Here is a 27,541-nt window from a genome sequence, read left to right as displayed (position 1 = left end):
TCACTAAGGACAATTGTGGATGCAGGCTCCCACATTTACAAGGGTGTATTTTTTTCTTCAAAGCAGATGTATTAAACATGTCAGATACTGACTGTTATAAAAATCCTGACACACAAAGAGGCTGTGAAGATAATTAACAAGAGTAGATTCATAAAAGGTTTATAACCTTGCCGGTTCACCAGGTGTTTGGCTTTCGGTGCATGATTTTGTCTGTCTGTGTTAGTGCCTTTGTCCTGAATTTCCTTTTTAAAATGTTGTCAAAAGACTGCAGTAATTGCTTTGACAAAATAAAATCGCAAATAGTTCACAGAGGAGAAAAAGAAATTGTAAATACCGTCAAAGACTCCAACTGAGCTATTTAAATTCCTGCTTTTAGTATTGATGACAAATGTGTGGATAAATGTGGTCTTAAACCAGACCTGTGCCAGGATTGGGCCATCTGGGGACCCCACTATTATAGTGTTGTGGACTGGGATACCCTCTTGAAAGTCTATAAAAAGACAGTTCTGTTATTTTGAGGGTAAGTAAGAGTGAGCACACCACAGGACAGCAGACATTTCAAGTCAACTCAAAAGTGCTTTATTATGAAAAGGTACAGTGTATTGCCAAAGCATTTGCAAGATCTACAAAGAATAAAAATTATACACATAAATTATGTATACTATACAGTGGCCCCAAAAAGTATTTGGGATTGTTCATCCAAAAATTTACTCGCCCTCATTTTGTTCCAACCCATACCACTTTTGTTCATCTTCGGTACGCAAATTAAGATCTTTTTAATGAAATCTGAGAGATTTTTGTACTCTCCACTGACAGAACTATATGTGTATAAAAACCTAAATTTAAATCTGTTCAGTGTATGCCTCTTCAGAAAATTTGGACAAAACCACTCAATTCATATGGAATAGTTTTACAATCTCTTCATTAACTTTTTGAAGTGTCAAAGAGTGGTAGTTGCGTGGACTGTCAATGGAGGGATATTCAAAACAGAGACAAGTATTTTGACATTTTCGAATTTCAAATGTTAGTTTAACATGCTTATATGATGGACTACTGTTATTATACTGTGAGAGGAAACAACTTCATACATCCACTAAAAATTACCTTGCCAGGTCTAGGTCTGTCATGTGTTTGCAGATGTGACTTGGTTTAATTAATCTTTAATTTTTCTTGTAAATGTTTTTTTTCTCTCTCTCTTTCTCTATTTGCATGACATTTATAGTGGCCAAAGGTGTTCATATAGTGTTTCACATATTTTTGTAAAGCATTCCTGTGGCTCACGCAGTGAAGGATGTGGCTAGAAAAGCCAATGTCAAGGGTTCATTTCCCAAGAAGTTCATGCCACTGATAAATAGTCTTGAATGTAATGTAAGTCTTCCAGGTAACATGCCATATGTGTAAATGTCCATGTTCTTAGTGCATCTGCTGCAACATCTCATCTTTTCAGTGAGACTCAGTTGTCAGATTCCTTTTCTTTTAGTTATAATATATCTCATACTATTGCCTAGTTGTATCTGTCTCTGCTCTGCTCCTTTGCTTTTGATCTAGCTGCACCGAGTTTCCCTAAGCAGAATTCCCAGAATTTTATATGCAGAGACAGATAACATCAATACATATCATGTTAGAACTTTTGTGTCTGTGGTTTACAGATAAAGAGGTAGAGCTGAAGCTTCCGTAACTGTCATGACTGTTACCTCTTATCATACAGATAGCATCTGTGACAATGGAAATGCTTCTGCCATTGAGTATAGATTTGGAACTGGGTTTTCACTTTGCCATTTAGTTTTTCAGACAGACTAAGGGCATTTACTTGCACTTTAAAGGTTCTATTTCACATGGACTAAAGCAATAATTTGTTTTGGGGGGCCTCAAAAACTGTTAAAAAGTTTGGGGTCAGTAAGATTTTTTTAATGTTTTTGAAAGAAGTCTCTTAAGCTCACTAAAGCTGCATTTATTTGATTAAAAAATACAATAAAACAGTAATATTGTGAAATATTTTTACAATTTAAAATAATTTTTCTATTTTAGCATGTCATTTATTATTATGACAAAGCTGCATTTTCAGAAGCCTTCAGTCTTCAGTGTTACATAATGCCTCAGAAATCTTTCTTATATGCTGATTTGGTGGTCAGAAGAAACCACATTTTCTTTGATAAAAAGCTCAAAAGAACAGCATTTATTTGAAAATTAAAATATTTTTAACATTATAGATGTCTTCACTGTCACTTTAAATCAATTTAATGCTTGTTTGCTAATTAAAAGTATTCATTTCACAAAAACATCTTTCTGACCCTAATCTTTTAAATGGTAAATATGTATGAGTGGTAACTATGGACATCATGGTCTACTTTTGAGTCCAGTTGCAACGGTTCACATGGCAGGGGCACAGCTGCAGGATGTGCAAAGTCTAGCGAGTGAGTCATTCTCCGTTCATGGTCTGAGGATATAACTTGTCCATTCCAAAGGAACTTTGTTTTGGCCATGGATGCCAGAACTGCCACAGCCAGAAAGAGAAAAAATGGTTTTACTTTTTTGTACATAAAAATATTGCGAGAGATTTGATGCTTGAGAAATGAATTAGTTATCTTTATGTCGAGTTGTTTCAGCGCAGCAGACCACTGAATGGGACGGCACTCTTGCACAACTGCTCTTGAAGCCCTATTTAAGACATTGTTAGGCTGTGAGAATTGGCTGTCAACTTGGGAAGCCGTGACCTCTTGAATAACATCGGCTTATTCCACTCATCAGGACTCGCTCAGCAAGCAATTTAAAAGTCCTTATCATCATCCTCATTTTGAACGCAGTGAGATTTGCTTGGAATCCTGTAATTGTTTGCACATCTCCCTAGAGCACTGTGGTTATTTTTTTGGTGTACTGTAATCTCTTCTGTCATATTCCTGAGAGGCTTTCCTTCATTTGGCCTAGAACCGAGACACCACAATTGTTTGGTAAAGAGATCAGAATACTAAATCCTAAAGCTCGGCTGATAGGATGTGCACCTAGATAAGATTCAGTGTTCGCTGGGTTTCGTTGATAGACCCATCCTGCTAGTATAGAGATGTCGATGAATACACAAGTTACAATTAAGTGCACTGAGGATTAGGGCTGGGTATTGACAAGTTAAGGGTCATTTAATGGCTTTTCTGATGTAAATGTAGCATTATGTGACATGTTGTTTACAAGCTGTTTTACTGACGTCTTTCCACAGTTGAAACACTGATTGAGCAATTACATGAGACATGATACGGATATCTGTAAGTTGTACTGTATCTTTCAACATACCTTCTAATGTTCATTCATGTTTATTTTGTGTTGTAAATAGTAGTAAAGTGGAAGAGGTGATCAGTTCTCATGCGCTCTGCGCTGCTGCTTTGCTTGAACTGAGATGCTACAGTGATCTGCCACACCACATTAAAGAGCGCCACAGAAGGATTTATTGTTTGAATTTCATAATAAAAAGGGTAGAATTTGTCAAAATATAACTAAGCACAAAGCGTGCAATTTATTGAATGAGAGGCGTGCTACAAAGTTTTGTTCATTCATCAAATGAAAACAGACTAAAATACCAATTCTTGGGATTTGAGAATCAATATTGGTTCATAAAAATGAGAATCGATTAAAATCAAGAAATCAATCATTTTTACCGAGCCCTACTTGAGGATGTTGTCTGAACTGTCAATGGATGCTTTACACATTTCTGGGGTTCTCTTCTAAGAAGTGGAAGTCATCATAATTGGGTAAACTTCTGTGGTGAACAGGAACAACAAATAAATTTTTTGCATTCCCATTTGATCAACAAAAGTGTTTCTATGACTTTCCAAAAGAGAAAACAAACATAATGAGAGACTGATTGGTCAGAAGAAAGAAAAATGTCAAATTTGCCGTCACTCCCTCAGCTGTTGTGTTAGTAACACTATCTCAGTAGCGTTAACAAGTGTTCTGTAATTTAATGTCAAGGTAATAAAGCACAAATAGTGTTATAAATGTACATTACATTTTTTAAAAATTAAAACATAAAAAAACATAATATTTATGACAACATCCATTCCTGGGTCCTGAGGACACTTACTAGATGTGTTCACTACTATCTTCAGTGTCTTTTCCGGTCTGTCAGTATTCCTCACATGCTTCAAGAGCACTGACATCAGTAATCAAATGCTTTAAGTGGCAATACACCTTGTTTCCCTTTTGGTTGCTTTCTAGCTAAACAGATTAACAACACCATTGCAATCCAGACTTTATAGGACACTTATCAGTGATGTTGAGAAAAGCTCCTAAAATAATCACCCTGCACTCTACACTGCGGTCTTGCAGTCACGTTCCTGTCACTACTAATGGCCTGCTATTAGTTTGTTAGTGTGTTGTTGCTTGCTGACCTATCAATTTGCTGATTTATTTATTGTCACTACAACTAAATGACACATCTGTCACTCTACTGTCACTGTTTGCTCTGAATTCCTCCTACTTCAATCCCTTAGGCATACCATTTTTTTATTAAATACAATGTCTGAGGAACAAAAACACATGCAGCCTCTTATTTGTGACTGATGACTTTATATCTTGAAAATTTGAAATTAGAGATGCATGATAGTCGATTTTTCATTACATGGCCAATATTAAAATTCTAGATGTTTTTAATCTAAATGCATTTAAAATAAATTACTAAACTAAAATGAATTGTTTTAAATTCATCACGTGAATTTAGGCATCACAATACTGTAATGTACAGAATGAAAAATGGATATTCATTTTTTAATTTGCTAAACAATTGCCAGTTCAAAACTAACAGTTCAAAATTTGAAATTAGAGATGCATGATAGTCGATATAATGATTTTTATGATATTAAAATTCCATAAGATTTTATATATATATAAAAAAAAAAAAATCTTTTTAATTTTCATTAATTTCATTACATGGTCATTATAAAAAATTCTAGATATTTTTATCTAAATACATTTAAAATAAAAATGACTAAATTACAAAAAAATAAAAAAAATACTAAAACAATTTTTTTTTTTTACATTTATCAAGTGAATATAGGCATCACAATATTATGATTTACAATATGAAAAAAAGATATTCATATTCATTTTTAGATTTGCTAAACAATTACAATTGTCCTATCTGTAGCATTTTTCCTTCTAATAAACTGATTTGTTTTTCCAAATGTTTTTCTTTCACATCAACATTTTCTTTTCTTTTTTCTGCTGGCATAAGCAATACATTTTGCTTATCCAAATTTGAATTTCTTTGATTTCTGAGTTTGATTTCTGAGTTGGCCCAATGTTAAGTTAAAAATGCAGTGTTATGCAGTGGTCTGAAAAGATTTTGTGACTGTTTGAAAAGAATGTAAACTCTTTTATTCCTAACCCCGAAAGTCCATTGTATTCCTTAAATGTGCACAGCCTGTCCTGGATTCCATCCATTGTCCCCTCCTAGAATGGCATGTCCTTCAAAAGTCTCCAATTTTGGGTTTACATCATGATAAATCTGGCACATACAGTAGTTGTTAGCAATGGGTTAACAACACTGTGCTTTGCTTCTGCAAATAAGATTACTTATAAATACACTGTAAAATATAATTCTTTGATCAAGTGAACACTGCTGATAAAATAACCAAATATTGGCATATTAGTGTAGTTGTTTGGTTGACTTTCTAGGCTGGGGGTCTCACAACGTACTACTTTCATAAACAAGTAATGCATCTCAAGGCAGCTTTTCTATTAGTTCAAATAGACCTACAGTCCCATTTGGCCTCTTTCCAGCATACACTAGTGAATGCATAATTGAATATGGGTGCGTTGCGTGGTTTTGCTCTTTTTATTTTAAACTTTTTTTAGTTTAATTTGTTTAGTAACTTGTCTTGTGATGTCAGAATGTGCTGTTTCTTTATTTAAAATGATTAGGTAGTTGTCACCCTTGTTGTGTTTCATGTAACAGATATTGTGTGTGGCATGTGAATTGCACTGAATAGCACTGGACAGTAAATGCCCTCTTAATTAAATGCCCTCTACAAATAACAACACATACTTACTGACTAAGTCCCCAAAGCTTCCCTAGAACTAAACTTAACGTATTTTTTTAGATGTACAGTCAAGTAACCTTTATTTATATATCGCTTTATACAATACGATAGTTTCAAAGCACCTTTACAGTGATAACAGGAAAACGATGCATCTCGGCTGTTGTTCAGCTAAAGTCAGTTCAGTGTTGATTCAGTTCCGTTGTAAAGATCATCAGTTATTAAATTAGTTTATTCTTATTATTATCATCTATAAAGCAGTTCTGTGAAAAATTATGTCATCGTCCAGCTCAGCTCAGTTCAGTTCTCATTTAGCAGCATCAGAACAGTCAGATCAATAATTTTGTTGAATATTAAGTGTCTCCAACTAAGTATGCCAGAGGTTCCTGCAGTGGCAAGGAACCCAGACTCCATCAGTGTGACAGAATGGAGAAAAAACGGGCACTTGCCTTGGGAGAAACCAGGCTCAGTCGGGGGGCCAGTTCTCCTGTGGCCAACAAACAAAGATGGTGTGATTTATAATTCAGGCTGCATCACAAATCAAAATTTAGGTCTGGATCGGTAGCATTCAAATATTCATCTAGTTCCTTTGCGGAGGACCTGTCTGGTTTTTGTGGTCTTTGCTGAGGATCTGTGCCGATGGCTGTCATGTCAACGAGGCCTTCACAGGGGGTGGTCTAGTAGACACAGTCTTTGCTGACACTCAGGGCTGTGTTTATGGTCGTGTCTAGGTGCAGGTCCACCTTCTGATCTATGGACCGGATCTGGCTGACTACGGTAACCTCAGGATAAAAATGAGACGCACAGACAAATATTAGCATAGATGCCATTCTTTTTGCGATGTAACAAGTACATCGGGTGTTATAGGAAGTGTTCCCGGTTCCAGTTGACCTCATTTATGCAGCCTAACAAATCATTTAACTGATTTGAATAGAAATTGATAATGTGTTATGTGTATGCCTGGTTAAAGAGATGTGTTTTAGTCTAGATTTAAACTGACAGAGTGTGTCTGCTTCCCGAACAATGCAAGGAAGACTATTCCAGAGTTGGGGTGCTAATTAGGAAAAGGATCTGCTGCCAGCAGTTGATTTTGATATTCTAGGTAGGTATTATCAACTGGCCAGAATTTTGAGTATTTTTAACAGAAAAGGTAGATTCAAGATCGGTCTGTAATTAACTAGTTCTTTAGGATCAAGTTAAGTTTTTTAATAAGAGGTTTAATAACAGCCAGCTTTAAAGTTTTTGGTACGTATCCTAATGACAATGATGAATTAATAATATTAAGAAAAGGATCTATAAATTCTGGAAGCATCTCTTTCAGTAGCTTAGTCTGTACTGGGTCTAACATACATGTTGTTGATTTTGATGATTTAACAAATTTAGACTATCCTTCTTCTATAGCAAAAAAATGAATGGAATTGTTCCTCAGGGGGTCTATAGCACAATGTCCATTGCGATACTGTTGTAGACGGTTGCATGGTTATAATTTTCTCTCTAATACTATCAATCATGCAAGTGAAGAAATTCATACATAGTCATTTCTGATGTGCTGTTTGGAAACTTTGGAAAATCTTTATTTCTCGTTAATTTAGCCAAGGTATCAAATAAATACTAGAGTTGTGATTTTTCTCTTCTAAGAGAGTCGAAAAGTAAACGGATATAACCGTTTTTAAGGCCTTTCTGTATTCAATAACACATTCCTTCCACGAAATGTGAAATACCTCTAATTTTGTTTTCTTCCAGCTGCGCTCCGTTTTTCTTGCTGCTCTCTTAAGGGCCCGAGTGTGCTCGTTGTACCACGGCATTGGTCTATTTTCCTTAATCTTTAAGCGCAAAGGAGCAACCTTGTCTAAAGTGCTGGAAAAGAGAGAGTCAATCGTTTCTGTTGCAACATTGTGTTCTTCTAAGCTATCTGGTATGCCAAGGAGTAAAAACTGACCAGGAAGATTATTTATAAAGCAATCTTTAGTGGTAGAAGTGATAGTTCTGCCATATTTGTAACCAGGAGTTTGTTTTGCCACCTTGGCTAAATGGAGCATACACGAGACTAGATAATGATCTGAGATGTCATCGCTCTGCTGCAGAATTTCAACGCCATCAACATCGATTCCATGTGACAATATTAGATCTAAAGTATGATTACAACAATGAGTGGGTCCTGACACTTGTGGTCTAATTCCAATAGAGTTTAGAATGCCAATCCCAATGCATCTTTTTTATTATCTACATATTAAAATCACCAACAATTAAGACTTTGTCTGCAGCCAGTACTAATTCCGATCAGCAAATTTCTTTAATAAGGTCTGTATGTTGCCCTGGTGGCCTGTATACAGTAGCCAGTACAAATGTCAAACGGGATTTTATCACTTACACTAGATAACGTTACATAAAGCACCATCACTAAAGAATCACACTTGAAACTAGACATCTGAGTAATATTGGAAATATTATAAAATAGAAATTACAGCAACACCTCCCCCTTTGCCTTTCAGACGAGGCTCATGTTTATAACCATGATCTTTGGACTCATTTAAAGTAATGTAATCGTCTGATTTTAGCCATCCAGGTTTCTGTCAAACTCAGCACATCTAGGTTATAATCTGTGATCATATCATTTACAAAAAGTGCTTTTGTAGAAAGCGATCTAATATTCGGCAAACCGAGCTTTTATCATTTCCTCATCTGTGTTGTACTGTATCTGTTTTTTATTTGTTGAACATCAATTAAATCTTAACCCGTTTGGGAGTTTTTTGTATTTCCTAGTTCGGGGAACAGACACAGTCTCTATATGATGATATCTAGGTAAAGAGTATCTATGTGTTGGAATTTCTTCTGTGACGTGAGATGGCTAGCAGATGGTCAGTTTAGCCAGTCTGTCTGCTTCCTCACCTAGGCAAGTTACAAGTCTAAGACTATGTGCCATTTTACTAAACCATCCCCGGAGGGATGAAGACCATCTCTTTTTAACAGGTCAGGTCTTAGGTACCTTTCCAGTTGTCAATGAACCCTATATTATTCTGCGGACACCTCTAAGACAGCCAGCCATTAAGTGACAACAGTCTGTTACCTATTGCGTCACCCCGGCATACAGGGAGGGGGCCAGAGCATATGAAAGTGTCTGACATTGTACTTACGAGTTCACACAACTCTTTAATGTTATTTGTGTGATCTCCGGCTGACGAAGTCGGACATCATTAGTGCCATTATGAATAACAATCATAAGAGTATTTACGATTAGCATAAGCCAGCACTTTTAAATTTGCTTTGATGTCGCAGGCACTCTGGTTCCCGGCAAACTTTTGACTAGCTTGTGTCTCTATTTTCTCATTCTGTACAATAGAATTACCAATAACTAGGGCACTTTCAACAGGATTCTTAGTGGTTGCATCACTGAGTGGGGGAGAACATGTTGGTTGTTTTAATCGGAATGGAACAGCGGTGTTTTGTGCCGCGACCATGCCATCTCACAGTCACCCAGTTGCTCTGTTGCGGGGGGAACCGACAACTGGAACCGAATAATGTACAGTGTACAATGTCTCACTAGGCTAGTCACATCCAAAGCAGTATCTAGAGACCTTGCATTCTTACTATCCTTGATTAAATTTTGGATGTGTGTCTCTCTAATTCTGAAATCCTGACTATTTCCTTGCATTTATCACATGTGAAACCCTCATCGCTGACAGAGATGGCTACGCTAGACATGTGTCAGACAGTGCAAGTGACAATAACAGGAGAAGATGCCATGACTGTGTTTGTTGACTGATTCCGACTTAGTATATCTAGTCATCACCTCTTTGCAGTTGAATATGTTCCTTTATATATATTATGCTTCTGCATGGCCAGTGAAACTCTGCTTTTTCTCTTCTGAGAGAACTAGAGTGAAGTTGGATGAGCCACAGTATTTCGACCTTGCAATACCATGGTAACTTCTATGCTGCGGTAAATTGTTTTCTCATCATTGCACTCTCTCTTGTTATATCCTCAAAGATGGAGAGTTTGCAATGCTCCCACTCATTTCCCATAAACTGAAGCAAGTGCCCGTTTATTCTTCCAATCTGTATAGTGTAGGAATTGTACCAGCATGATGACGCATGGATGTTGTTGATTGTCATTAGGTTTAGGTCTTTTTTGAACATACAGGCACATTTTGCAGCCTTTCCCTTTACCCTTTTTAAATGGTTAGTTATGTCATAATTTACTCACCCTTATGTCATTCCTGTATATAATATTAAATATGATCGACCATGAATTCTACTGTGGAACAGAAAATGTGATGAATGTTTCACCTGTTGTTGTCCATTCAATGAAACTCAGTGTGGTCCAAAATATCATTGGTCTCTATACTGACTTTCATTGTATGGATTGAATAATTGTATAATAAATAAGTACATTGTATGGAGATTTTTATTTATTTTTTTATTTTATTTATTTATGCAGAATTTTGACTCAATTTGCAAAGGAATATGCAATTGACTTGGCTTCTTCTGAGACAAATCTTTTCAGTTCTTTCCCGCCTTATTAGCTGCTTTCCGACCGGAGGAACCTTTTCACAGTTCCTAGAACTATGGCTAAAGTACCTGGATGTCGGCGTGTTCGCACCGCAGGAACTAGGAATGATTTTAGTTCTAGGAACTCCATTTGGAGGAACTAATTTAGGTCCTACTTCAGAGTAGGGTCTAAACCAGCACTATAGGAACTACCTGTGATGTTAGTGTACGCTGATTGACCGAACGCACGCGGAACACCAGCACTCGCCATTTTTAAAACAGCTATAATGTAAACACACAGATTATAGCCTATATATTTACTCCAGAAACTAACTATACAAACATGGAAAACAGTGATAGATGGGTCTCTAAACCTTTATGCTGAAGAGAAAATCCAACGCAACTTTGAGGGGACCAAGCCAAACATGATTATGTTTATCTGCCCAGCTAGCAACACTGGACATCAACATAGACAGTATAAGAAGTGGACAGAGCCATCTCATTGGATCTCAATTGAAACAAGTGAAGCCCATTTTTAGCGATTTCTTAGCACTTCCTTTCCTGACGCGCAGACTCAAACAGAGCAAAGCATTACACGGACCACGTGAGCAACCCGTCTGTCTTCTAGTAGCTGTGCCAAGAGAAATCTGAATCATTCCCTTCCTAATCTTGCAGAGACGGAGAGTGTGAGTAGGAGCTGTACATGAGCTTGGAGCAGGAGCAACTTTTGCTAGGTATTTTGATTAATTATATTGTCATTTTGCCTCCACGTCCCCCTGATTGCCCGCGAGCTTCTCCTCCCGTCCATACGGTAATCTCTCTACTGTGCGACAGAGAGTCACGTGGTTATGACGCAATCATTAGCCTACTTTTACAAAAACTGCTTCTACGGGGCCATAACATAAGCTACAAGGTAATGAAGCATTTTATACATTGTCGTGTTTCTTTAGAAATAAATAATGGACAAATGGAGTCTTCAAACGCCTCAGATGTAAAGTTATTCGCTGTCAAAGTGACGCCAAAATGAATGGGAGTCAATGGGGATGCTAACTGCAGGTGAAGTTCTGCTACAAGATGGTGGCACGCGGCCGGCTTCAACTTCCGGTCGACTTCCTTCCCGCCTGGACATCAACCACACGGCATAGGCTAATAACCTTTTTTTCATATACTGTCTACTTTCTAAAACAGTTCTATCTAATAACATATTAAACAGTACTGTTAGACAGATCGCTAACTAATAAACACAGAATGCGAGCATTATTTGCTCTGGTGTTCTCAGCGCCGCCAAAATAAAGGTCCTTTGCACCGTCAAAATAAAAGTCACAGTGCTTGCGTCACTCCCTTACCCCTCCTACCAGTTCCTATGGCCACTTGGCCAGTACGAACGCAAACAGCAAAACCGAGTTTGGGGGAGAGTAGTTCATAGAACTGTTTAGAAGTGGACAGTTCCTATAACTAAGTTCCTGTAACTACTTGGTCGGAAAGCGGCTATTATTAGGAAGTAGTTAATTCACTTTGACTTTTCACCCATATGTTGGAAGTCAATATGAAAGCAACCTGTCAGATCCTGGACAGAAATAATGGACATACTTTTTTTTTTAACCTGTTAGCTAGCATCGGCCCGTGGGCGGGCCGTCGGAGGCGTGGCTATACTTTTATTAATTTTTTAAGCTTTGTTTTATAGGAGGGGGGTTATGTTTGTGTAACTAATGATTCATTAACAAAAAGGACAAATATGACAAAAATATGTGACTAGGTATTGCAAATAAGCATGTCTTGCAAATATGGACTTACACTTCATGCCAGAGGTGGAGAAAAGTGCATGTAGAGAGACATTTGAGAGATATTTGAGTCGTGATCATCTGACATTTTGATGTTTAAACAACCAGACATCAAATAACATTATTTTATTTTGCTTGTTTTGTTTAGTATTTTTTTATAATTTTTTTACCTTGTAAATGACTTGTAAAAAGGACAAAGTGACAAAATAAATTATGAATGAGGATTATTCTTTCAGTGAAAAGAACATTTACAATACTACTTATTCTTTAAGCTATGTTTGTATCGCTTTATAGTACTTTTTATACCTTTACACTTTTAACCCTAGCCCTAAAAGAAAACATTTTGTGGGGAAAAAACATTTTATTTATTAACAAATTTGTCTCCAAAGTAAAGATAAATAACCCCACAAGAAACATGATAATATTACAGATCATAACGTCTTCAAGGCTGACTACAAATAATTAAAGCCTAATTAGTGAAAATATGTGACAATTGTAAAGCAATGTCATCTGTTACCAGGCACCGATCAGTCTCTCTTGTTCAATGGTTTTGTGTTTTATTCTTAGTGTGAATGAACTTAACATAATAATGTAAACATTTACAAAAATATAAAATAACTAACATAATAGAAAAATATTCAAGGTGAAATCTAGTCAATTTGTAATTGTGAAATCAATATGATAAATCCTGGAAAATGTTAAGTATTAGTATTAGGACAGTGAGAAATAAACTAATTTGTAAACTGTTTCTGTGTAGGTGATTCATCTTTGTGATTTATAACTTATTTTATATAAAAATTTGATGTGACATGTTACATGTATGTTGTTTCTGTGGTCATATTTTCATGTATTCTCCCTATCTCTCTCTCTGATTGTGCCATGCTGCTGAGTAATAGCTGGCACTGCACCCATACTGACACAAATGCACCCACACAGACATGTTGCCATCTGAATTTAAATGGTTTGTTGCACTGGGCTATCAATCAGACCATCTGTCCCTGTCCTCCCAGCCGTCATTAGTGGTTGTGCGGTGCATATGTCACACATCCAGCTGGCACAAACGCATGTTCACACACAGCTCCACCTTTGTCCACCTCGTGCAGTGCTAGTTGTCAGCCAATAGCTGGCAGGAGTGCCAACCAGAATTGCTCCATGTGAGTGTGAACTGAACCCTGATTTAGTGTTTACAAAGTGTGTGCGAACTGCAGCAATCCATTATCAGACAGGATGTCGTATCTATTCTTTTTGTTGTTATCATCAGCATATCTGTTCAGATATGGGGTGTTTGGGTGTGTTGTTTTCCCATTTGATCATGGCTTAAAAATGCCAAATTGCTGTAAACAGTTCTTTTAAGCGTAAACTTTTGTGACAAATCAATATAATTGTGGCTTAATATTTATTGATAATAATATTAATATAAAAGTTGCAGTGTTGCCATGTCTAGTTATTATCGGCATCTTTGGCCACCACATAGTTACGCCCCTGATGTTGTTCACAACAATGAACATATGTATAACTTCAACATCATTTTGGAAGATATTTTGAAGTAAAAAAGAATCATTAGGATGTGATTTAATAATTACACATTTAATTATTTAATAAAAACAATCGCTATAAATAAATATATATATATATATATATATATTATATATATATATAAAAAAAAAAAAAAAAAATATATATATATATATATATATATATATATATATATATATATATATATTTATATATTTATTTATTTATTTATTTATTTATTTATTTATTTATTTTTTTTATTTATTATTTTTTAAATCAAAGGATAAAAAACATTTTGAATACCATTTATTTAATAAGTAATGCTGTATCAGTAGCCAATAAGCTCGATGCTCAACTCTCAACTTTCAAATACTTGGTCAGCATTTGCTTTAGCAGTTTGCAGCGTGCTTTCAGAAACCCTCCACCTTCCCCAGCTCCACATGTATAGATCTGCTACAGGTATATGTATGCTATTACAGCAGCAGCATGTCTTACTTGCTCACAGCAGTGTATCTTTGTATGTATTATTGGCAGTAGCAAGTCCCATACTTGCTCTGTAGAAGCACCAGCAATAATCAACAGCAGCAGCAATATCAACAATGTTCAGATAGTTCTTGAAAACTCGTGACTCCTAGCCTAGAAATCTAGATGCACCCTTGTGGCAGCAAATTTTATTTTGCAGCCAGTGTCGGCAAGCAACTCTCCGTTGGCTTGCGAGCTGGAAAAACCAAACTCTAATCTGGCCAATCACCTTGCAACTATATCATTGAACTTTAATACATAGAGTAATACATAATTTCTATTCAACTTTTGGCCCGCAACAATAGAATAATGACAAATAAATAAATAAATAGTTTAGCTTTTAACACATTTTACATGACACTGTTTATTTTCATGGCCATTGGTTAAAATAAAATAAAAAATCAGTTGCAAGGAAAAAAAATATAAAACAATTTAAAAAATGATTTCAGTCCTCCTGATGTTCTCTTGTATAGGCTACTTTTCTTATGTGGGCTTCTAGGTCGCTAGCACCTTTATTTAACACTGACACCTACGTGACAGCTTTGCAGGTCATGCATTCTGCTTCACAAGGATCCCGACGAGACGAAAACACAGGAATTTCCTCTATAAATCCTCTGTGAATTTACATTTGGGCTTTTTTTTACGCTGTTCAGGAGCCATGTGCCACTGTTGACAAGCAAGTCGTGGTGCTGAGGGTAATGACTGAGATGCAGTTTGACCAATGTTTGCGTTACGTACATGACCGAACGACAAATGGTGGCGTACGAGAAGGCGCGGGACCTAAATCAATGCTAAAACTTAGCGTTCATGTAAACACTACGTTCAGATTCATCAATCGGAATGAATTCAGTCCGACTGAAACAAAAGGTGTGCATGTAAACAAACATAATGAATTGCGACTGTAGAAAGCAAAAGTCGAATTCCTGACATTTTGGGGCGATCTAGAAATCCCGGCCGGACTTATTTTTTTAGGTCCAAAAAGAGGACATGTCCGGGAAAAGGGAAACAGAGGACATATGCTATTAAAGGGATAGACTTTCCTATAAGAATCATTGTTCTAAAAATGTTTCTTATGTAGTTAAAAATCAATTTGACTTGCAAAATGTTTCAGTAGATGTCATGACGTTGAGAGTGTTCTGCTCACACTGATGATGCAGTAAGTTTTATAAACGCAATGTGCGGTGTTTTGTTGAGTCACATATCACGCATGTTTCATGCCTTTGGCAGTGCAATCTATAGTTTCACTGGATAGACCACAGTTCAGACAAAATGTCCTGTACTACCCCTGAGCACTGCCTCCACTTCACAGCAACATGCAGAGGCGATAATTTACTTGCGTCTCTTGTGAAAGATGAGGTTGGTGTTGCATAACTGAGAAGTTTGCACTGTGTATAATAAATGGTCAGGTGTTCACAGGGAGATGCTCTCGTAGATGAATGCGTATGTTGTAGCAATTATTGGAGCCAGAATGACTAGAACATTCTTTTTTTTTTCTTTTTTTTTTGCTCTGTCATTCTTTTACCAGTTCTAGTCTTAGTATGGTTAGATGGAGCTGCTGAAAAGACCAGCTTTTATGATAGATTGAAACCAGGCATGCATAATCAGATGATATTTGGTCATTATGTGAATATCAACATTGGTTTGACAGAATAACACAACGGGTCATGGTTTGGCTGGTTAGGTATACCATGGTGCAGCGTCATTCTCCATTGACCACTTTTAAAAATAGCTGTGTGTTTTAATGAAATAAACCAATTTACTAGTAAAATATAAATCTCAGATATTTAGTTATTTCATGATTATTTCACATATTTATGAAAACGTTTCTCGAATTAAGTGCTTATAAGCAAAGATCAGCAGTTATTATGTGTCTTCAAATATTTGTAACAAGTTTGGAGCAAATGTTTTATAACTTTTAAATTCCACAATTTTCCTCGTGTATTATTTTAAAAAAGTGTATAATGAGAATATAGAATTTGTAATTATTTTTTGTATATCAGTCTAGCTTAGATTATAGCATACATTTCCATGCTAGTCCAGACTTGTTATGGTAGTTAGTGTTGATTTGGTGCTGTTCACCAGCAGGACGAAGTGTTGTAGATCGATCTGCTTGATCTTTCTGGTTGAGAGACTGCTAAATAAGGAAACCAGAATCCAAAACATATTGTATAGTCTCTTTTCAGTGGAGTGTTTTATGTTTTTGGTTCTTGCTTTGTCAGATGCTATGGGCAACTACATAATTAGTGTCTCACTGGAAAATACTGTCTCTTCTATCTTCCATCTCTGTTTATCGCTCTCTTCATTTGCAAAGGCAGAGTAACATTGATGATTTGATTGGATCTCTGCCATGCCACGAGAATCCCCACCCGATTGATCTTAGAGCGAGTCCACAGCAGCAGAGGTGCATAGGGGTGAGAAATCACCCCACAAACATTGCCATTTCACAAACTCAGCAGGGTCTCAGGAAGCTGCGGTGCTTTTGCACGCGCACAGGATAGGGAGCAGTACAAAATGGACAGTAGTTCATTTTAATGTGTGTTTTGACGCATTACAAGCATGTGCTCAGAAGGATTTGTTCTTTCTGTATGTGCTTCATGCCAAACTCTGCATGTGAGAGAGAAGTTGGGAGGTATAGTCGTCAAGGATCTCAGAAACCTTAGGAGGTCAAAAATATTCTCAGAGAAATTGCCATAAATGCCCTTAATTAGATTTAATTAGAGATTGGATAGAAGCAAGACAGCAAGAGGACAGAAGCGATCCCTCAATCTCTGTGTATCTGTAAATGGCTGTGGTGAAAGTAGGCCAGTGTTTCTGTTATTATGGCCCACAGATCTTTCATGCCTTTGATGCAGGGCAGCTCATTGTGGGCAGCATTTCATGTTGTTTTTTCTCAGATCTGCACCAGACACGCGCATTTGTTCTCTCGCTTACTAATAAGGTCTCATTTGGAATGGCGCTGGCCTTTTTGGAGCCAGAGACTTAGTGGCCTTATTTTCACCTATAAACAGAGGTAGGCGATTGAACTCGTGGACCCTGCAGCTCTGGTTGTGCTGAACTTATTACGAGTCTCTCTCTCTGTCAGTCTGTGTTCTTTCTGCCTCAGAAGTCACTCTCTCGCATATTTGTCTGCGCACTCTGGCTTTCAGCCATCCAACAAGTAATATTGTGTTTTCTCTTTTTGCTGTGTGAGCTGCTCTTGCTTGCTAGCTTGTCTCAGTCACACACACGCATACACATCTAGGGATGCCGGAGGGTCAGCTTCCACTTTAATCTAGGAAATAATTCCATTTCCCATTAGCGTAATTAATTGGGAGCTTACTGCAGCACGAAAATGTAGAGGACCAATGTGTGCTCAATGTGTGGTCTTTGTGTGTGTGTGTGTGTGTGTACAGAGCGCTGATATAGTGTTATGGATGGCTGATTAGCATAGTCGTTATAAAATTATTGCCTCATGCTTGACATGACTGACAACGTGAATAACTGTTCTCCAGGTTCCTTTGGGTGTAAAGCAAATGGTGTTTTCCAGATTACTGTACGCTGATACAAATTCTGTTTTCATTGTTTGGTGAAAGTAATGTAATTTATTAATAAAATATTGAGACAAATATGCTGTTGAAGAGTGATGGTTTTTTCTCTGGTCATTATTTCTTCCTAAAATATAAAGATCTCTATGTTCATGTATAAATAACCGTTTATACAGTACTGTTTGTGAAAACTAACAACATGTTGTCTCGTTTTAAAATGAAATTCAGCTTCTTTTGTCATTTGTATTGTAGTCTAAACCAAAAGAAATTCGGAAAATATTATGTGGAAAATATTTTTTTCTAACCATTGGTAGAGTAATGTTAGGTATGTACAGTGTACACCCGAAGAGAGCATTTTCAGTTCAGTTTAATTTAATTCACTTGTATCTCGCCACCCTATGTTTGTGCAGGTAATGTTTCCTTTCAGCTTACTTTCTGAAGTAGTTTGTTTGTTTTTCTTTCTTTTTTTTATTGATACATTAGGGGAAGAATTTGAAGAACTTTACATTCTAAAAATACTTAATTCTTTAATTTAATTTTGTTGAGGCAAATCATTCTAAATGATCCAAAAATTGCCTTTGAATGAAAAGAAAGTGAATGCAATCGATTCACTGTTAACAACCCTTTTCACTGATCGTTTTCTTTTGGGTTAGTTTCTTTGTCTCTTTATTTTCTTCATTTGAATTGTTTGTTGTTTTTTCATTTAACCCCCAGACCTCCCAACCTAGGGTTGTATCATCAGCTCTGTCTCTATTTCTCTCCTCCTCTCACTCACTAATTAGAGAAGCCTGTGTCCGTGGAGCTGAGCTGTGGTGCTGGTCCGGTCCATGTGGTTCTGGAGCCTGATCACCCTCTGCTGCTGGACTGCCATCTGGGGGCCAGTGAGCCCCCCCTCAACGTGACCTGGCTGCGGGATGGAGCGGTGCTCTCTGAGAGCCAGACCATCCGGCCTTTGCCCAACGGATCCCTGCTTATCTCGCCATCCTCCACGGATGGCCAGGCCCCAGTGGGTGTGGAGGGTGGATACAGCTGTCTAAGTACCAGCTCGACAGGAGCCCTGACCAGCCGGGCTCTCACCCTGCATCTCGCCAGTGAGTATGAACACTTTTTACTCTGATTTATCTCCAACTCACAGCAGCTGTGAGTCAAAGAGAGATCAAAGAGCCAGATCATTTCAAACTTTAGAGGCTAGCCAATGTTTAGGTTTTTGGTTGTATTTAAATCTGCATCATCCGTAAAGCATCACATTCCAAATTACCGTGTACACATATCTGATAAACATCATCATCTTGTGCTCTGCGCCTGTATGTAAGGAAATAGCTGTCTATATCAGCAGGTATCAATAGTCTATATTCGTCATTCAAAAATAGGAAACCGAAACTAGGACTGCAGATATACAAACCATAAACAAAGCAGCGTTTGCTTACCATTTTGAATATTAATCATGCTGATCACTTTCCTCATTCCAGATGGCTCATGTTGTGATGAAAATTTTAGCGTATTGGAATGATAAGATTATGTAAAATTAGAACAGCCTTCAGTCTGTGCCGTCTTGACTTCTTTGCTTGCTTTCATCACTTTCTCTTTTATTCTCGTGCACCCACTCGTTCAGATGTTGTCTGACCATCGGCTTGGTGTGTCACGGCCCTTAAAAAGAGTAAATACATTCAAAACATTTTGAAAAGTATTATATTATTTTATGTTATATATTAACTCCTAGATACCATCCTCTCTCTTTGTCTCTCTCTTTCTGCCACATTCAGAAATGTGGCAGAAAGCCACATTTGTCTTTGCTCGGCTGGAGCTGAGTGTTGTTCTCACCTGGTTAGCAGAAGGACTCGATTGTGTTTACTGAAGCGCCTGAGGAGGGGGAAAGAGATCAGACTTCAGCCCCTTTATCTCTTTACCTCTTTTCTTTCTTTCTTTCTTTCTTTCTTTCTTTCTTTCTTTCTTTCTTTCTTTCTTTCTTTCTTTCTTTCTTTCTTTCTTTCTTTTTGTGTTCAAGGCAGCCCACTAGACGATAAAGACCATTTCCTTTCATTTTCCATTTCATGAATTACGTTGGCCATGACTCTGTCGTCCTTCATTATTTCTGTTCAGTCAGTTTTGCTTTATTACTTTTATGTATATAGTAATGATGCCTGGCATCTCTGCTGAAGACCCTGTTGGACATTGTGGTTTTAGTGTAAGAGAGAGTGTCATGTTAGTCTAACATGAAAATTAGAAAGGATAAGGATACACAAATTGACAAATTCACAATTTTTTTTATCAAAAAGGACAACAAACAGTAGTTCCTGAATTTTTATTATTGTTATTTTTCCTTTAATTTTTTTGGTGTTTTTTCTGTGTTGTGGAAGCAATTGTGGTTGGAAACTGCATATGGATATTAGAGACTGAATATGAGGCTACATAAATAACATATTGACATTATTATTCATCATAAAAGGACAGAAGTTGTTCCTGAGTTTATTATTTCATTTTATGTAATGGCGGCTTTTAACACACTCGCACTAATGCAAGTAAAACAAGTAAGAGATACTATAGATAGATAGACATTTCTTGAATCTTTACTGTAAATTGTGAATGAGACCGGAACATAGAGATATGGAAACTGGACAGTACTGGGACTGGAGACAGTCCAAACAGAGAGACCATTTCCTCCATTGAGAAATCAGTGCAATGAAGGTCTCTACCGGGTACATGGTTTTGTAATCAGTACATGGTTTTGTAATTTACCCCGGTTATCTGTCATTTCACTTACAGTTATCATGATAATTATCTTACTCACTTGGTAGTGACAGTGGCAGAATTAAGGGGTCCTCATTTAAATAGTTTTGTCTCCATTTTCTCTCAGTGGCTGAATATTTCTCATTATTTTTGAATAGCTTTAAGTTCAGATGCTCACACCTACACATAACCATACTACTGGTGTGTGCTGCAGTAAATATCCCATGTTTTTTTGTAAAGTATGTTTGCTTTGGACCACATGCTGTGTACAAGTCAAAAATATGTTAATGTTTAACGGGTCTCAGCCAAACAGGCTGCACTACCTGCGGAGTTGTTATGAACGCCGCAATGCTTCATGTGTGAGCTTTTTTAGGAACTTTTAATTTTAACTGTTTTTATACAACAGTTTTTTCTGGTTCTCGAATCTGATTGGCTGAGAGCCTTTTCCAGCCATGCGATATTTGCGCAGTAACAGCACTCTAACCGTTTCATTGTCTGTATAATTCCGCCTTTACTCTACATAATACAACAAGCTTCAATGAAGCGACGCAGCGTTCCTTCGTTACTAGTTCTAAGGCCGTGTGTCCACCAAAGCGTTTTTAGCCAGCTGAAAACGCTAGACGCTCTGCTGAAAACGCCTGGCTGTGGGCGCTTGAGAGCGTTTTGGCAGCGCAGTGTTTTTTCAGTTGAGACGCTTCGTTGCTATGATACAGAATATCCGCAGCACAGTTTACTTGTAACTGAGTTCGCAGATAATTTGTTTCATACTAAAAATTTATTTTTCATTCATTTTGTTTGGTTAGCTCTGCTGGTTGATGTCGTTGTACAGAAAAAATGTTGTGACAGTTGGTCGGTGTGGTTTTAGTCCCGCCCCTCCTCCACTGTGATTGGTCGGTTGGGTAAAAAGTGACAGTGATGAGCGCAGCGTTTTACCCAAAGTTGAACATTCTTCAACTCTCGGCGACCTGTAAAAAACGCCGAACGCTCTGCGCTTCAGCGTGAAAAAGACGCTCAGCGCCTCGTTACGCTCATGGCGTTTAAAAAACGCGGCGTTCCCATTGAAAACAATTGAAAAAACACGCCAGCCGCGTGGAAAAACGCTTTGGTGGACACACGGCCTAAAGTGACGTTTTAGAAGTAGTAACGGAGGCTCTGGCTCAACTGTCAAACTGTCAACTTGAGATTTGAATCCATGGTGGAAGGAAGTAGTTCTGCACAAAAGAGGGTTTTTAAAGACACTCCGTTGTTGTTTCTTATTTACTCACGTGTGCCGGCGAACTGTTGTATAAATGCAATATCACACTTGTAGCCGTGCGATATGGCTGTATATCAGCATGCTGTGATTACCTAAGGCACAAGGCCAAGGCCGAATCACAGCCGTGCTGATACAGCCATATCGTACTGCTACTCGTGTGATATTGCTCATGTATATGGATGAATTCTCCCCTGGGTGATCATAAATCACCTTAAGAGAAGCTTCAATAGTCAGCACTATCCCTAGAAAATGCAATGGTCCATTATAAATTATTGTATTCTTAATTTTCATTATATTCATTTTATTTAAAAGCAAAATGTTATTAAGAATTCAATAAAAATCTTGGACATTTAGTGTTTAATTTAGGTTTAATGCAGATTTTGTTTGCTTAAGTGTTGACAGTTTTGGATGTGAAGTTTGAGATCATAGTAACCCTTTACTGTAAATTTGAATTATCATGCACTAACAATGAGCACGTTTTTACAGCATTTAATAATAAAGGTAAAAGGTACACTATGTAACAAAACTGCACGCATTTTGCAGAAGAACATTGTTTTGGTTGTGCTACGGCTCTGCATGACTGTGTGGATGAATATGGTTATCCTACTGCTCATAAATCATTCAGGCTTAGTCAATAATTGTATCCCTTAAAGTGCCCCTGTTATGGTTTTTCGAATATTCCCTTTCATATAGATGTTTGTGAATGTAAACGTTCTGCAAAGTTGTAAAGTCGAAAGTGCACGATAAATATAATTATTGTCTCCCAAAAGAATGAATCGAGTCTAAACTGCCTTAATGAGTCGTTTGTTTCGAATCCTACTGCTTTACGGTTCTATGTCACTAGAAAATACATTTGCATAATGCCCGCCTATGTTGTATGTTGTCCGTCGTCCGGGTCATTTGACTGCTTCTCAAATCTCAATTTGGGAATTCAAGGCGAGATTCGCAAAATGCTTGCACTTGAAATATAGTCAGTACTCAGTTTATTTGGACCAGCGTGCTCATCTGAATCACAACCTATAAGTATGAATAATTATTGATGTATACATTTTCTACCTGGTGTTCAAAATACATAGTTTTGTGTTTTATATTATGTAAGTTTCCGGCTAACTCACGTTATTACTTACTGAAATACTTCTGCTAATCAGCTGTGGGCCACTTTACTTAAAACTGTGTCAATTAATGCAGATTGTCTGTCGTTCTTACCATGAGTAAAGATAAAGGATGGAGCAAGATTTGTTTTACAATGTTACATCAGTCATTCACGTTAGTGCTTGGCTAATGTATGCGCTGTTATTGATAGAGTTCCCACATGTGCACCACAATAAATTAGAAATATACACATTGATTTGTTGATGAACATACACTTGTTAATGCTGATGGTGAGAAATTACAGTTGCAACATCTCATAATGTACCTCAAACTGAGTAGTGTATCACTGAGAATCTTCCTGCTGAAGTCATCCTTACAATGGAGTTTCGGGTTGAATAAGTAGTTCTTCCAATGTATCATCATTGGACTCGTGATCGGATTGATATGGTAAAATCGATGTACTTCCTTGAAAATAAATACTAGTAGGCCTACGGCGTTACAAAACCATAATGAAATGACCCAGTAGGTAATGATTTACAATGAATTCTGTTAGAGATTGACATATGGCAATTATCTGTTCAATAAAATACCTTACTCACCTGTTGAATAATAAAAACACCATCTCCGTGTCCTTTTTACAACATTTCAAATACCCCAGTACTCCCCATCTCTGAAAAGCCAATGTTGATTATTTTTTTTAAATTAGCTCTGTCGCGTTATCTTTTTGGAGCAGAGACTCCTCTCTTTTTCGTTGTTTTTTGTTTGTTTTAAACAGGGAATTATCCAGAGGTTTGAGATTTATCATGCTTTATGTCCCTTTCTCACTTACTGTGACAACTAATGCCTAGTTCACACTACAGGGTTTTAAGCCCGATTTAAGCCCGACTTGCAAGTTAACGAGCTCGCCAATTTTTATGTGTGAAATACTAAACATCGCATCAAAAGCGCTCGCTGACACCTCGCCGACGCCAGACAAATATCTAGCATGCTAAATATCTGGAGCTGTTGGCCGACTCGATTGCCTTTGGTGTCACGTGTCGCGACGAGCAACAGCCAATGATCAGCTTGTTATCACATTACACACAAGCCTTTTGTATTTGTAACCATCGTTGCCAAACCACAACACGAGCAGGCAGCTGCTTTTTCATTATAAACATTTTACTCACCTCCAACTCTCTCTGACAGACAATCCCTGCTGCCTGCGTGTGCTTATCCATCCTTTCATCCATATTCTTTTTTTTTTTCAGGGTTCTAAACAGATCATTGCGCAAACAACTTTTTTTCTTTTCTTTATTTTTGCACCGCCAGTTTTGTCCCAGTGTCCATTTTCAAATAGACAACTATTTCGCGTCATTTCCCATTCCACTTCTCGCGTGTGTTTTCGTGACAAAACATGGTTTGGGGACCGGGTTGTCAGCTCGTGTAGTGTGTAACCCCTGTTGCAGATCATTCACGTAGTGTGAACACCACAACGACTTCAAGACTCCAGAGCAAGTCATGTAGTCTAAACAGCACAGCGATCTGCCGACGTTTAAAGTTGTGTAGTGTGAAGTTGAACTAGACATAACCTACAACTTTTCTCATAATTTGCGGTAGGGGTGCAGGAATATTAGAATTTTCGAATATTTGATCTGTAATTATTATTCGAAAAATAAAATACTATTCGAATTTTACTTCGTTGCTTTGCTGGCCGTAAATGCAGTGAATCCACGGTAAATCCAAGCACTTACTCACAGTTATAATTAAATGCACTGGGTAGCTCTGTGGAGCGTGTTAACAAGTTTGTATTTGATCGTCGTCTGCCTCGCGAAGTTTAGAATTATTTTTTAGATGAAAATTATCTTAATAAAGGATATTACAAAATGGAATTACTTTTAATCAAATTAATTAATGAAACTGTGTTATCATAATATCCCCACCACAATGAGAAATCACTTGAAATCCAAACAGCAGTCGAATCACTGCGATTGTTTTTCTGAACATGAAACAATATAAACACGATATATGCTGACTCGTGTATGTTGTATTATAATTGGCACACTCTAAAAAACATTTCCTTTCGCGCTGCTTGAGCTGCTTTTTCAGCTTGAGCTTCTTTATATTTTTTGTTCAATGTTTTAAACTAAAATAAAACCTTAAGATATAAGGTAGCCTAGTCTAAGCTTGTTGGGTATATTGCCTAATCATAAGCTTAAGCTTGTTTAGTAATGGTGACAAAAACGTAAAAATTACGTTTTTCTCTTTTTAAACATCATTTAAATAAACGAATATTCGATTCTTATGAGCCCAAATATTCAAATACAATATTTTAGAAAAATGCCCATCCCTAATTTACGGTTATTGCCGAGACATGCACCGGCGAGTGGCGCATATTTACCGCGAAAACCATAGCGCTAGGTCTAAATACCATGAATCAGGGTAAGACAAAAACACGTATTGACTCATTATTTAAATTTTGTTAATTTTGAACTAAACAAAGTTACATGGTGTACCTTTAATGTGAATATCTAAATATACTATTGTTCATTCACAATTGTCCATAATACACACAATTAATACATTTTTAGCATTTCAAATTGTATAAATTGAAATGTTAAAAATGTATTAATGTATGTTGAAATTAACATTAACCAAGAAATTAACATTAACCATTAGTTTGAATAATGAAGTTTCCTCTGGCTTGTTCTATGTGTGAGTTGTTCTGTGGGCTTATAAGCAGTGTGAGTCTAGCAGATGTAGCAGATCAAAGTGAGTATTTTCAAAGCTCAGAGGCACTGGAGCAGAGGTCAGGGGCCCCGCTCTCTCTACTCCCACCATGTGGCTACATCTTGTGCTTATTCAATAAGTGAATGTAATGCATTCACTGATTCACTTTTTTTTTCTTGTTGCTTTCTGCTCCTTTTCTCTTGGCCACACTCTGCTCTCTCTGTCTTCCTCAGGCTTGTCCCGTATTCTTCAGGATCCTGAGCCTCAGGTTGTGCCTGTAGGTGGCACTGCCCGGTTTGAGTGCTATGCAGATGGCTTGCCCACTCCAAGTATCACCTGGGAGAAGGACCAGGCACCTCTACCTGCACCTGCAGAACCTCTAGACCCATCCAGGTAAGTCATCTGGGCATAAGTTTTGGAATGTATAATTTCCCTTTTGTCATACTTTATTCAAGTATGACAATGTTTGCACTAAGGACCCCATGGCAAGCGCAAAGCTAGTCCAACATTGGAGCTAATTTTTTTGTTAAAAATAAGGCTGCGCAATTAGGCCTATTGGGAAAAAATAGATATTACTAATAATACACTACCGTAGGGGTGTGCGATATATATCGTCTGCGATATCGTAATTGTTGTTTTAACGATGTGCGTTTTGACATTATCGAGTATAGCCTATCCCTCACACACACCCAGAGAGTGCATGCATACTCTACGTGATGTAGTCTTGTAGATTAGACTAGTGCGGGTGCGTATTTAGAGTGCACGCTTTTACTGCGTGATTTAGTCTTTATTTCTATCATTTAGTAATAAATATCACAAGAGTGCAGTTTTTCTCCAAATATCAGCATGATAACAAATGTGAGATTGATTTTATACAAGTTTAAGAAACAAGAAGTTAATATTAAGTGACTTACATTTTAGACACCATATTGCCTGTTTTTGCTCCATTTCGCCAACGAAAATAGTTCAAAGCAAAGCCACACAAGGCGGTGTTTCCTTACTGAGGGAATCAGCTTTTTGAACGAATCAGTTGAGTAGGATAGATTAAGGTGGTCAAATGCTTCTTTCCTTGAATGAATCAGTCGTTTGAATGAATCGTTAAATCAATGATTCGCTCATTAACAGTGACTTGCTGCCACCTACTGGCAGTTTCAATTTCACATTTAAAGTATCTTTTCTTGTTTTAAATCATTTTAAATATCAATATTCAGTATTCAATATTGCAAAGATGAATTTTGTTAATACTGATTTCATTTGATTGGTAACAGCCCTATTGTGTCTTATTTTTATAATTGAATTTGATTACATTTATGAAATTGACACAAAAGATGATGCATGCATATAATAATTTCTGTCACTGCTGTGAACTGAGCACCACACAGAGTATGAAGAATATCAAAAACTTTAGGAGTTGGCTCTCCACGACAGTCCTAAACCTGCCAAAGTACCAACACAATAAATACACTCAGCAAAATATCGTCTAATAATCGTTATCGAGAAAATCCCAGAAAATGTCGAGATATCATTTTTTTGTCAATATCGCACACCCCTACACTACCGGGGTCGGCAAGATTTTTTATGGTGTGTTCCATTTATTTGATCAGAAACACAGTGAAATATCTATAAATGCCACTTGTCCAGCCTTATCTTAAAAGTAACAAATTGCCAGGTAGCTTTCTAGTGCCATAACTGTAGTTCTGATATTTAAACAATATCCTAACAGATTATGGCCTGTGGTAAAGTTAGAAGCTCCCCAGTTCCCCCAGTTATATGTCTTGTCTATAGAGAATAGTTTCCTTGTGGTGTGTCCAGTGGTGAAAACTCATTAGACATGATAAGACTACCCATAGTGTTTGTAGTGTAGGTCTGCATGGACTGCTCCTGTATGTGCCCAAAACAAGTCGTAAAC

General features: G+C 37.2%; 1 protein-coding gene across 2 annotated transcripts in view; it reads left to right on the top strand.

Moving 5' to 3' along the window:
• igdcc4 (immunoglobulin superfamily, DCC subclass, member 4) overlaps positions 1-27,541 on the top strand; it is a 77,055-nt gene that overhangs the window by 12,012 nt on the left and 37,502 nt on the right. For both annotated transcript variants that reach the window (XM_084108024.1, XM_084108025.1), the window contains exons 2-3: positions 18,635-18,943; positions 25,866-26,025. In XM_084108024.1, the coding sequence (XP_083964150.1) occupies positions 18,635-18,943; positions 25,866-26,025 (469 nt within the window). The remainder of the gene's footprint in view (positions 1-18,634; positions 18,944-25,865; positions 26,026-27,541) is intronic.

The sequence above is a fragment of the Abramis brama genome, assembly GCF_963993115.1.
Source record: "Abramis brama genome assembly, chromosome: 3".
Lineage (NCBI taxonomy): Eukaryota > Metazoa > Chordata > Actinopteri > Cypriniformes > Leuciscidae > Abramis > Abramis brama.
This window is presented reverse-complemented; position numbering and strand designations above follow the sequence as displayed.